This window comes from Micrasema longulum, unplaced genomic scaffold (assembly GCF_059751315.1).
Source record: "Micrasema longulum isolate JH-2025_06_02 unplaced genomic scaffold, ASM5975131v1 h1tg000612l, whole genome shotgun sequence".
In the NCBI taxonomy this organism is placed as follows: domain Eukaryota; kingdom Metazoa; phylum Arthropoda; class Insecta; order Trichoptera; family Brachycentridae; genus Micrasema; species Micrasema longulum.
In genome coordinates, this window is record NW_028277808.1 from 30830 (window position 1) to 43475 (window position 12646).

Genomic DNA, 12646 nt, shown 5'->3' on the forward strand with positions numbered 1-12646 from the left:
CAAACTTAGTGTATATTTTGCTTATACTTAGTCAGTTACGACTTCAGAATATCCTATTGACTTTTCTATTTCAGTTCTTCAGTTAAAATTCACCTAGGTTAAATATAGGGTAGTGCATATTCTGGTACTCCATCGCGTGTTTGGCAAGTGTTAGTGTAGGTTGTGGCTGTATCCAGTATCCGGTGCCAGTTTCCAGTCTCCAGTCCCAAGTCTCCAGCCTCCATTTTCTCGGTAGGCCCGCGAGCATTCCTGACTGAATCTCCTCCGCTGATCTCCGATCGGCTAATTGGTGATTGCGATTTTAGCATTCTTTTCTCTGGGCGGAATTTTAGATGCTATCGGAAATATTTCGAAATGATTTAATAGTTAAAGAAAATTAATTGTTTTATTGTTTATAATTCGATTGTCCGTTGATTGCATATGCAGCAGTCGTTGAACTCTTAATCTCCTTAGTAAAAAAGTATTAAATAATACCCACTTAATTTTATTTTATATTCAAAAGCATGGACATACAAAAATATATATATAATTTGAAACGAAACGAACTATACTGCATGTGTAAACTAATATATTTGTAAATGTTACATTTCGCCTGCTAAGTAAAAATATTATAGACCACTAATTAAAAACATTTTTTCTTCAATGCTCTGGCACGCATCTTCTATGTACTTAGGTGACGCATCTTCTGGACTCGGTTTGGTTGTTTAACCTTCCTGCACTGTGTTTTGTATGGCCGATTTTACACTGGTTTGTCGCACAAATCCACACGACACGGATAAGATTAGGGCGGATTGATTTTTATTATGTATTTTTTTATTTAGTGAATCATCTCATGTAAAAATCCCGCGAAAGTGAATAGAGTGGAGATAAGCCGGCCTCATGGTGTGTTTGCCTGCTACTAAATATATAAATAAAATAAAACAATAAAGAATAATCCTCCCTAGGTATTCTTTCGTGCCGTTTAGATCTGTACGATTCTTCTGAAATGGGCCAGTCTATGAACGTAAATAAATAGTTCACAAAATAATTGTATCAGATAGCTCGAGAGAATTTAGTTTTATATCAGAGATAATGTATTATATTTTCTCCGAGTTTAATGCAATTGGACATCCGATGTACACCGAGGGTACCCTCGCTGTCATGCAGTATATCGATACATATTTTAACGATTTCATTCAACCGGTTATATCACTCTCGCTTTTGATTCGATTATTCTTTAAATTTTATGCGTTCAAGTTGGTACTTAGAAAAGGTAATTAATAACAATTACAAAGCTACTTACCACATTTACTCCATGTTTCGATGTATATATTTGCATAAGTAAATAATTAAATAGAGATTACACGCGTATGGAAATTTGCTTCAGAACGTGATAGTAGAATGTCCTTATCCAATACATAATCCCTTTAACTCTTATCGTAAAACTAAGGGAGTGCAGCAAGGATGCCATGGATGTATTTGCCATTATCAAGGTCATAAATAATATCAAGCGGTGAATCATGCCGATCATGCGTTCAGCTCAGAACAGCGCCAGCGGATAGCGGAATGGTCCTGTACTCCGACTAGTGAAACTGTCACGGCGCGCATTATAAACGAATGATTTATAAAATTGATTAATTTTTATGCATTTTCTAAAAATTCTTTGTGTGGCATAAAACGTCAATTTATTTCATGAGTTTAATTCAGGATAAGGATAATAAATGTATATATATATATTTAATACCTGCGTTCGTCATTGTAAATGTTTACTGCCCATCATTGTACAGAATAATTCGAACAAATAAATACGCAGGTTTAAATGAAGCCTGGATTTGAAAATAAAACAATAAAATAAATGTTTACGAGGCCGCTGATGGTCCGAATGAACTCTCGATCTAAAAGCTTGTTTATGAAGTAATTACGCGATTGTTTCGCTCATTATATAAGTTGCTGATGCGCTCGCGAGGGTCGTTGTATCGCGGCACAGTAGCCGGAATGCGATTGCTTATTTTCTTCATTTTGATTTATTGCGCTTCATTAATGTGGTATCCAGTATCCAGGATCATGGCCGATAGTTCGCCTCGAGAAATTACATTTTTATCATTGGCAGAATGGAAGGAACCTTTATTAAACAACCTTTACAATAATAGGTTTCTGTTTTACCTTTGTTTACATTTTCTTAATCACTTTAAAATGTTTTCTTTGAAATTTCGGTCGATTTTTGTACTCTTTCTTAGTTATTTAACAAACATTCAGATGCTGAAAGCGTTTATCCGGTAGACTTCAAATACGGCTATTTTCTACTGTTTTAAATAAAGGATTCATGCGGTAAATTAGGAAACCAAATCTAGGCTATTTGAATCCAAATCCACGACGTCATTACTGGATTACAACGTGGTTTATTCAATTTAACATCATAGTTTGATGTCTGAGTACTATAAACTTCTAAAGGAGAATGAAATGATTGTACGCGCGGCTTTTATAAAAACAGTTTTGTAATATTTTACAAATCTTAAAAAAAGCAATAAAAATTCAACATGTGTTGTAGGAAGGAGACTCGTTTCCACTATCGTAATCCTTGCGGAATTTCACCCTCGGTATTCTTATTGCTACGATTATTATACCGATTCCCGGGGTTCTATCATTCCATTACTTCAACAATTATTCCTATCGGAATTCTTGTCAGTCTTTGGATGGTTTCTAATTATCCTCAAGTAACCAATGAAAACATACTTTGGAACGTGATTTTTTTTTATTTGCAGGTTTATTGATGATACTTGAGAGTATTTTGTAACGATGCAATTCATCACACAGTATATTAAAAAAAATGGTGTTAGAATACACCGCATGATATGTAGTTTTTGCATTCCTTTGCCACCTTGGTATACTCGCACGTCGGTGTTCCTCGCTTAGACTCAAATGAAAAATATTCAAAAAAGCTTTGTAATTAATATTTTTACGGCATTCTATACCTTCAAATAATTAATTATAATATTTTTTATTTCATCGTTTATTATTTTTATTAAAAATCGCACTTGTTACTACATCTCGTATGAAACTTTCTAGATGCAATGGTAACTGTAGTTTTTTGTATTGATGTCTAAATTGACTTCAGTGACTTTTTAATTTACACAGGTTATCCAGCTTTTTTAAAAAACTTTTTCACGTATAAATAATGACGTTATGTACTTAATTTTTATTCCACAGATAATACAATAAAAATGTAGGTACTAAGGTTGATTTTCAATGAATCACTATTAAAATTAATAATTCACTTAGTTTTAATTTGAAAATGATGTGCATTATAATAATTAATAGATTTAAAGTATTTTCTAATAACTCTATGAATTTATGTACCACCAAGTCAAGTCACCTGCAGTGCGTGGCAACTAAGCAGTTCATTGTTCAACCCATTTATCATTTTCTTGTGTAGATTATAATTGATTTATTTGTAAGTTTCGAAGCCGTGTAAATAAAGTAAAGAAGTTGTATCGTGATGTTATGTAAAAACTGGCAAGCTAAACATCTGTTCTAGAGCCCGTAATGCAAGGGAAACATCGCGGATTCCAATCTGGCTTGTTTACAAAAGCTATCTAGACTGTGTATCTTTTTATTCGCCGTTGGTTGCATTTAGCCGGTGTCACGACATTAGGGACTGCCCAGGGTTGCCAACGCTAGGTAGGTATGAGATTATGAGAGGAATTTACGGGAGGTAGCTTGCCAACATCGCCAATTCCTATTAAAAAAAATAAGTATTAGCGAAAATGATAGGAAGGCCTTCGGTCCTTACAACGGTTTCGGTGTGCGAAGGGAGCTTCCACTAACCAATATAACGTGCGTTTCAATGAGGAACTTCAACCCTACGGGAAATTGAATACAAAAAAGAATTTCTTGCGCGCGGTAAAAAAAGAGCATTAAATTGTATGGCAAAGTTTCTTACTTTGAACATGATATGAGAGCTGTAAAGTATATCCGGTTTGCTGACCGTAAACAAACCAATCGGGAGAACTGACGGAGAAGAACTTCTGACGTCTCACGCGGGGTTATTTCAGAAATACAAAAATTTAAAAAGTCATAGCGCTGATATACGATATACCTATAAAAAAAATATTTATTTTGGCTTAGTTTAATAGTCTATTAAAAAATAAAAAAAATATTTAAAAACACTGAACTTCGTCATTGGCACGTTCCAGAGTTTCAAATGTGTTATTTTGTTAATAAGGGTTCTCATTCATCTCATTATAATTACAATGTTGTTTTAGTAATGATATCATATTTTTTTTTACAAACATGTAAATACTTTCAATGCATAATTATACTCTGACGCATGAGAAATATTCCTTAGCTTCTTTTCTAGTGCTTTACATTTATTGACTAGAGTTTTGAAAGCATTGCTATTAATTTATTTAACTTTCAAATGTCTCCATATAACAACGATTATTAAGTTTATTTATTTATTTTTTACAGATTACTTGATTTCTTTTTATTTACTTAAATATTTTATTTTTAGATTACTTGTGCTAGAAAAATAGAAATCAAGTTCTGGTAGAGTGGGGTTTGAACCTCGGACCTTTGGCCCGTGAGTTCACAATACTACCACGGGACCCCATCCCGGTTTCAATAATATAGTAATCCATAAAAAAAACAACTATAGATATGAATATATATTAAACAGGTTTGAGGAACATTTTTCAAAAGAGACAATGATAGTTCCAATTTATTTAGTTCGCTGTTATTTTGTTTTATGTGAGTTGTAAAACGAGTATATCTAAATTTAACTACTTTAGAATTAAAGATATTTTCTAGGCCGAAATATATTTATAGTACTAATATTTTAGTTGATAATTTGAAAATGTGAGAATTTAGGACTTGTCTAGTAATAGTTCCGTGACTAGTTGGCAACCCTAATCATACCCTAGGCATTGCGGCCGGGTTGGGGGTGGCGGGGGTGGCGGCCTTGGAGCAGCCTTGGGCCAGCCTTGTCCGGGGGAGGTCGTAGCCCCCAAGTTCAAGGACCGTTCCCAGGGAGGAACTATTGCGCAAATGTCTTTTACACGTCTCTGTCTTTCAATCACATCGTATTATGTAATAAATTGTTTTAAACTTTTGTCTCGACTAATTTTTACTATTGTATAAAACAAGTTTGCCATATTAGTATGTAAATTCTAAAACATTAACGTAACGTATACCAATTTCTCAAATTTATTATTATAAATATTATTAGTTTCTTTTTCTAAAACATTTTAGAGATGCTGTAATATTTTATTTAAACCTAATTAATTTCTTATCTTTTCAGCTTTTAATTTTTTTTAAAAAAGAGAACAAGTTTTTCTTTAAAAATTGTTACTACCATAATTGAGCACGTTAAAATGAACTCTTTTTCTGTCTTTATATTATGCAATTTAAGGTTCATTGTTTAAATTATAGCAATCGATGCCTCGACATGGGTTATGCCCAGTGAGGTGTTCACATAGAAAATAAAAAATACAAAGTTTTATGTGAAATAAATAAATCATAAGTTTACGAGTTCGCTTTAACATGCCATTTAATTTAAGCCAAATATTTTGGATGTATTCAAATACGTCCATATTTTTTACCGCTCCTTAACATTTTGAATTACTTTCGGAATAATTTCACTGAAAAGTAGTATATTGTTAACTAGTGTTCCGGGTTAGTATTCTGAAATTTATAAGTTAAAGTAATGCCGGTCTTTCTATTTAGTATTTTAAATAAAAAATGGAAATCGAATAAGTCGGTTCTTTTCTTTTGCTATTTCTTTAAGCGCCAATGACTGATTGCTCGTTTCATCTAGGAATACGAATTTTGCTCACAGCGGGAGGTAGTTATTCCTGCTATATACCATTATTAATTACCCACTTGAAAACAACTATAAACATAGATAATTAAATAGTATATTTATAATCAATATATTTAAACACTGTCTCTATATGCTGTGGGTTTTGAAAATGTATTCTTTGGATTGTACCAAAACCGGTAAACCAAATTAAATAAAAAATAGTTTACTGATAATAGATAATACAGCATTATTAATAAATTGTTTAAAAAAATCTTCAATTATGTATTCGACATAGAAGTAAAAAAAATAACTTTTTACGAAAATAACAAGTTGCAATATTTTAAACTTGAAGACGTCTGTCAGTTACAATGCGTAGAGCATATAGATGGTGATTAGGTGGATAAAATGTAGACCTTTTAATATTTTGTGAATTATTTTCCTTTGCCATAATATTTTTCCTGCTTGAATTACATCTCGTTATTTTTATTACATTGTATTTATATGTATGTTTTAACTTTTGTAATTTATGTTTTAATTATTGTTATTAATAGTGATTTTTTATTGTAACTCATTGCTATTGATTTTAATTGTATAATTTATTTTATATCACCCAATGAAAAAACACGTGAAACAAAAAAGGTCCTGTCTAAATACAGTAATTTCCTAGCTAGTCGGGACCTGAAACAAGGAACATTGCGTAAACAGTGAAAAAAATCAGTATAAAGCACTAACTTTGTGCTTATTCATAATGTTAAATTAAATGTAAAACAACTTTTTTTAACCACTTATTTTTTCTACCGACCGGTTTCAAGCCTACACATGCTTCTTTATCAAGGTATACTTAACTAATGAATTCTATCCTTTTTTATTTTTGCAGTGATTACTAAATATTACATTGATACATACGGAACTAATAAGTCAAGTCTTTTTGTCATGTTGTTCTTTTAAAGATGGAATGTGTGAAGTGAGATGGATACGATCTTTGAAACTAGACAGGAGTGGACTAAAGAAAATATTGTTTATTTGTTTTTTTTTCTTATTATGAATCGTTATTTTAATTTCTAAGATTTCCAAGTTGTCTAATTTTAATGTTTCATTTTCAACATAAAGAACTTTAATTCTAGTGTCTTTGTAAAAATTATGATGATTTGCGAATTCAGATTTAAAAAAAATATTTTAGCAACTTAAGTGTTCTCAGAGCGGTAGAAAAAATAGTTGTGTTATATTTATTTTAATATAAATCAATATAGCTTGCCCTATGAAAAGTGCTTGGGTTTCGAGCACCCAGCACTATCGTAACATCCACCGACCGTGACAGATCGGACCGTTTCGTTTTCAATTATGCCCACTTATCGGCGGATCGAATTCCTAAAAAGACTGCGCGGAAATGAAGTAGAAAAAGTTCACGTACATTAGAAGTTGGTAATCCGGCCGTCGGACGTCGCCCTGACGAAGTGGATGGATTGACGCCGTGTGATTTCGTCCAGTTTTTCTTCAATTCAGGTTGTCGATTTGTTTTTCCATTCGGCGACACAATAACAAACCTAGTCGTCAAACTTATAGGTGATAACAAACTACTGACCTCTTAGGCGATTTATTTTCAGAAACCGTCCAAACGTCAATAACAAACGCAATCGTCAGTAGATTTATACAACTAAGAGGGTAATAAATGAATGGGCGTTTGAAAAATTCACGATTTCACACGTGTCCATGGCCCAGCATCTTTCAATTGTGCGAAATAGACATTTTATCCAATCGTCATTTTTTTTAAAAAACTATCCGATCTTTATATTTACTCATGTATTTTTTGTTTTGTATCGTAAACTTGTGTTCTTATAAACATTTTTTTAAATTTTAAATCCTTCGTGGTCAGTGACTCCCTAGACTAATTACTGCCATTTCACGCCAGTTTGCGCGCTGAAATAAAAATTATGACATAAACATTAATTTCAATGAACTGATTTTCTGATTGAACTCTGATTTTTTTTTCTTTTTGGTGCTAAAACGCATGTACGTATGTCCTATTTATTTTATTTTAGGATGGTTTTAGAATTAGTTTTAGAAATTGAATTGGCTTTAATTGAAAACAATGAGTATTTAATACGATAGATTACCGCTAAAACTACTATTTTTTTCTGCACTTAATTTAAAAAATGTATTTATGTTTTTTTTATATGAATTGTTTCGTAGTTATTGGTAATCAATGGAAAATTGCATAAAAAAGAGGAAATTTCACATTTTGTGATACGAAATTATTAAAATTATTTTCCACTCATAAATCTATAGCTACGGTGCCCGGTGTCCGTTCATACTGCATGGCACGTATTACAATGAATTTTTTCTTCATTTTCAATAAATTCACATGCTTCCTTATTACGAGTAAGTATATCGATCGCTCGGCACTCAAATATTCGCTCTTCATAAGAACTAACGTTTCTATTGATGTCCTTACATATCCAATTTGCTCGTCACGTTTTGAAGAATCTGTTTCCTACAGTGTAAAGAAGTATTTTTTAAAATGATTTTCCTAGTAAAGGCTGGAAGCTTATTTGACGGTATGTTATTTCGTTCACATTGTTGCTAAGACGAGTCTAGTGAAAATACGAACTCATTCAGATTGTGTTTGTATGATTAGGTTTTTTAAACGACAATGTCGTCCAGTACCGTTTATAACACTCGCCTAGTAAAATATCTGATTTACGTTTTGCGTTCCTCTTCTGCCATTCTCAATTATTACTTTAAACAAGTTCATGAAATAAAGGGTTTCTATTTAAAATGGCAATTTTGTATATTTTAGTTTTCATGATTTTTATTTTTCTTGCACCTTTATATGTAGATTGAGAATTGGCCATACGGTGTATTTATTTATTTTATTTTTTTATCAACGCATGTATTTTTTACATTTTTTTTTTGCACCACAACAGGCCAGGAGGCCTAATTACAGTGGTGAATTACATCACAGAACACCCAGGCTTGAGAAAAATCACATTTTAATTTTTGTGTTCTCACCGGGAATCGAACCCGGAACCTTCCGTGCGTGAGTCAAGCGTCTTGACCACTACACCACGGAGGCCGCCTTGGGCTGGAGGCGCCGGAGGCTTTATATTTTATAAGTAATTATTTTTAATGTTTAACAAACAATATGTAGTATCCATATAGCATTTTCAACAGTTTCTTATTTGAAATATTTAAAAACAATTATAAAAAAAATTTACTGAGCGAGGAACTTCAGTTCTACGGAAAATAGGATACAAAAATAAAGCATTAAAATGTAAAGCTAAGTTTAGTTTTAAAAAAAAACTACTTTGAACGACGTCACTAGTCAATATGAATCAACCAATCGGGTTGTGGTCATGTGGCTAGTGTCTCGGACTCACGGACCAAAGGTATGTGGTTCGAATCCCACTCTACTTCAACTTGATTCCATTTTCTAATAGTGAGTTATTTACAACTCGTTGAAAATGGCCCTCAAAATGAAATATTTGAGTAAATCATAAGAACGCAAATATTTCTTTCTTTAAAAAATAAAAATGATAAGATAAGCTTTGAAAAAAATCCGGTTTACATACTGTCAACGTAACAATCGGCAGAACTACCCGAAACGAAGCGGAAGGGAACTTGAGACGTCACACACGAAGTGATTTCAGAAATACGAAATTAAAAAAATCATACCGCTGATAATACGATATATAAAAACAAAAATACGAAAAAAAAGGCTTAGTTTAATAGTCTATTAACAAATAATAAAAAAAAACACCGAACTTCCTCATTTTTCATTATAATTATCTTATTGTAATTATGAATAAAAAATGTAGCTAAAAACAATCTAAAATAAACGAAACAAACAGAAAAGCGTATTTTTTTAGGGGTATAAAAACGAGCACCACCCGTATAAAAACAACCAATAAAATAATATAAAAAATACTTGTGTTTTTGTTTTATTTGTCTTTTTTCTGTAATAAACGTTTCTTTTCAGATGCCACGCACCGCTTGGTGGGCGGTGGAGGGTGTCGAAGCGAACTTCAAGAGAGGGCCTTAGCCGTGTCCCTCCGCATGTTCGGGGCGCTCCTGGGGCGCTGCTGCACCCTCCTGGCGGCTCCGCCTGCGCAGAACCAGCCCCTGCCGGTCCACGAAGACGTGTTAGTCATCTTGCCAGCTCTCAAGGTAAAATTGATTAAAATAAGGAGAACTATCAGAGTATTTTTTTTGTAATGAAGTTTTTTTGTGTTAATTTAATGTTTTTTTTTTGTATTTATAACTTAAGTATACCTATTGTAAAATGCATTTTTTTTTTATTATAAATAATAAATAATTATAATAACACGCCTACGTCTAATAGAATCGCCCTTACGGAGAAAAACATTTTTATGATTATTAATCACAAAGTTAGCTGCAGATTACAGCAATATAACGGGCCGTAGTTACGCAAGTCGAGAATTGCAATCGCAATCCGAAACCGTCCATTATATGTTTGTTGTTTGATTAAAAACCAAACCGAAAATTTGGAACGCTTTTGTTCTATGACAGTTGTTAGCAAACTTATTAGTCAAAAGAGCCAAAGATTAAGCAGCAGTACAACAATTAAAATTTATTTTAAGAGCTATTTTTAAAAAAAAAATTTTTTTTTTTTAAATGAATAAATTTCATAAAGAGTACATGTTTTTGCAAAATTCTAAACATATCTACTTTTACACATCTAGTAAATGTTATCACTGTAACTCCCCAAAAAAAAGAGACTAACTCTTGTGCTTGGAGAGTGACTTACACTGTTTTAATTGTTTATTTATAAGAGTTTATATAATTTTAAATACGAGTACATGAGAAAGAAAAAAAAAACATAGGATATATAAAGAAAAAACATAAAACAAAACTAATTAACATTTAATGTTATTTTTACATGTGTTCAAAAAATTTCTTTAGATTAACTTTAAATTTATTTAATGATATATTATTTTTAATAGTTTTTAGTTCATTGGGAATATTATTATAGTTTTTTTACACCTTTAAAGACATAGCTATTTTGACCATGACTTGTATGGAATTTAGGAATTTGAATATTATGTTATCTGGTATGGTATCTGAGTGACTTATTCATCTCAAATTCTTTTTTTTTTCTTAATAAATTTGTAAAAAAGAATTTATTTTATAAAGAGTGTCTACTGTACAGATAGTGTTTTTCTGGGTTATTATGCCGTGTTTGTGGGCTTTGTATTGCCGACGTTTCGGAGCACATTGCAGTGTCCATCTTCAGGGCTGAATAACCCAGTTAATAACCCAGAAAAACACTATCTGTATTCTGAAGGCCGTGAAAACCTACGAACCTTGATAGTGTGTACTGTACCTTAAATATTTTATAAAGACTTTCCGTATTTCATAAATCTTTAAAGGTAAACTAAAATATGACTTAAAAGTTTAAAAGCAACATTTAATTTATTAAGGAGGTTGACAGACAAATATTTTTTTTTTTATAAATTTGTATGATATAATTTATTTTAATTTTAAGCTGTTTCCTCTTGAAAGCCAACGAACCACATTATGGAGCGAGGGTCTCCGTATTGACTTTTTTCAAGTAAAAAGTCCTTGAATCGGCGATGAAAAAGAGCGCTAGCTACAATTGTGTTAACAATCTTGATCCACAAATCCATAACGTTGAACATTTATTTGCACAAAGCGCTTTCTGATGAATGATACCATGATAAATAAGTATCTCTAGATTCATTTTTGTCTTGAAAATAGAAACAAAACCTTCTCACTTCAGTCATACTTTCAGCCACATATGTTGAAATAGAAACAATTTTATCGAATTTAATACTATGCTTCTCCATGCATTTAATGAAAGCATTTGCATATCCCCAATAATCCAAAATGCAATAGTCCTAGAATTTCTTCTTTAGAACCCGTAGACGAAATAAATCGAACCAAAAGCGAAACTTGCGCTGAATGAGCCGCACTCGAGTGGCCAAAGAGTCGCATGCGGCTCGCGAGCCGTGGTTTGCTGACCACTGTTCCATGCAATAGAGTTTAAGGGCTTCTCTAGATAATTATTACTCTGGGAGATAAATACATAAAATACAACAATGTTCACTTGTAAATTATATTCCGTGAATTAGTAACATTCACATTTAGCACAGAAGTTTTCTGCTAGTTATACGGGACTAGTCATTTTTGATGCATTAATAATTATATTTGGCCTATTTATGAAGCGCCATTTTTCTGAAAAATCACCTCAAAGGAGCTTTACAATTATATGCGTAAACTTACATTCTAACTATATTTTCTGATCTTAAAATTGTGGGTATGATAAACGAAGAAGGGAGATTTCAGTTGAGATCTGAACTGAATGGGGCTGTTGATGATTCGCAAGTGAGAAGGCAATCGGTACCAGACTGGGAGGCCGGCAACGGCAAAAGCACGATCTTCGAACCTAGTCTATGGGCAGCGCCAGATTTCGACAAATTTTCCTTTTCCTGAATTAAATTTTGACCTAAGAATAGATTTTCTTTGGCGTGTATTATCCCTAACACAGAAGTCCGATAGGTATCTTGGAGCCATTTCATGAAGGTACTGTCCAGCAAAGCTTATATTTGCCAACCCATCGACCAATTAATTTAGTAGAGGACAAGGAGGCTTAGAACAAAAACTGTAATGACGATGCTTTAATTGATTGATTATTATTTATTTTTTATTTATATCCCTACAGAGATGAAGTAGAATTTTTTCAAATTCAGGATTATGGATATTCGAGCGTTTACAGGGCTTATGACCTGTCATTGGCTGGGTTAAGTGGCCACTTTAAGTATTACAACATTCCCCATTCCGCTTATTAGCGAATTATTTTTTTGTTTTTTTTTAAAGTATACATAAAATTAC

General features: G+C 32.4%; 1 protein-coding gene across 1 annotated transcript in view; it reads left to right on the forward strand.

Moving 5' to 3' along the window:
- The window catches only part of LOC148280131 (telomerase-binding protein EST1A-like), a 131517-nt gene that overhangs the window by 22244 nt on the left and 96627 nt on the right, over positions 1–12646 (forward strand). The window contains exon 2 of the mRNA XM_088228879.1: positions 9753–9940. Coding sequence (XP_088085005.1) covers positions 9753–9940 — 188 coding nt within the window. The remainder of the gene's footprint in view (positions 1–9752; positions 9941–12646) is intronic.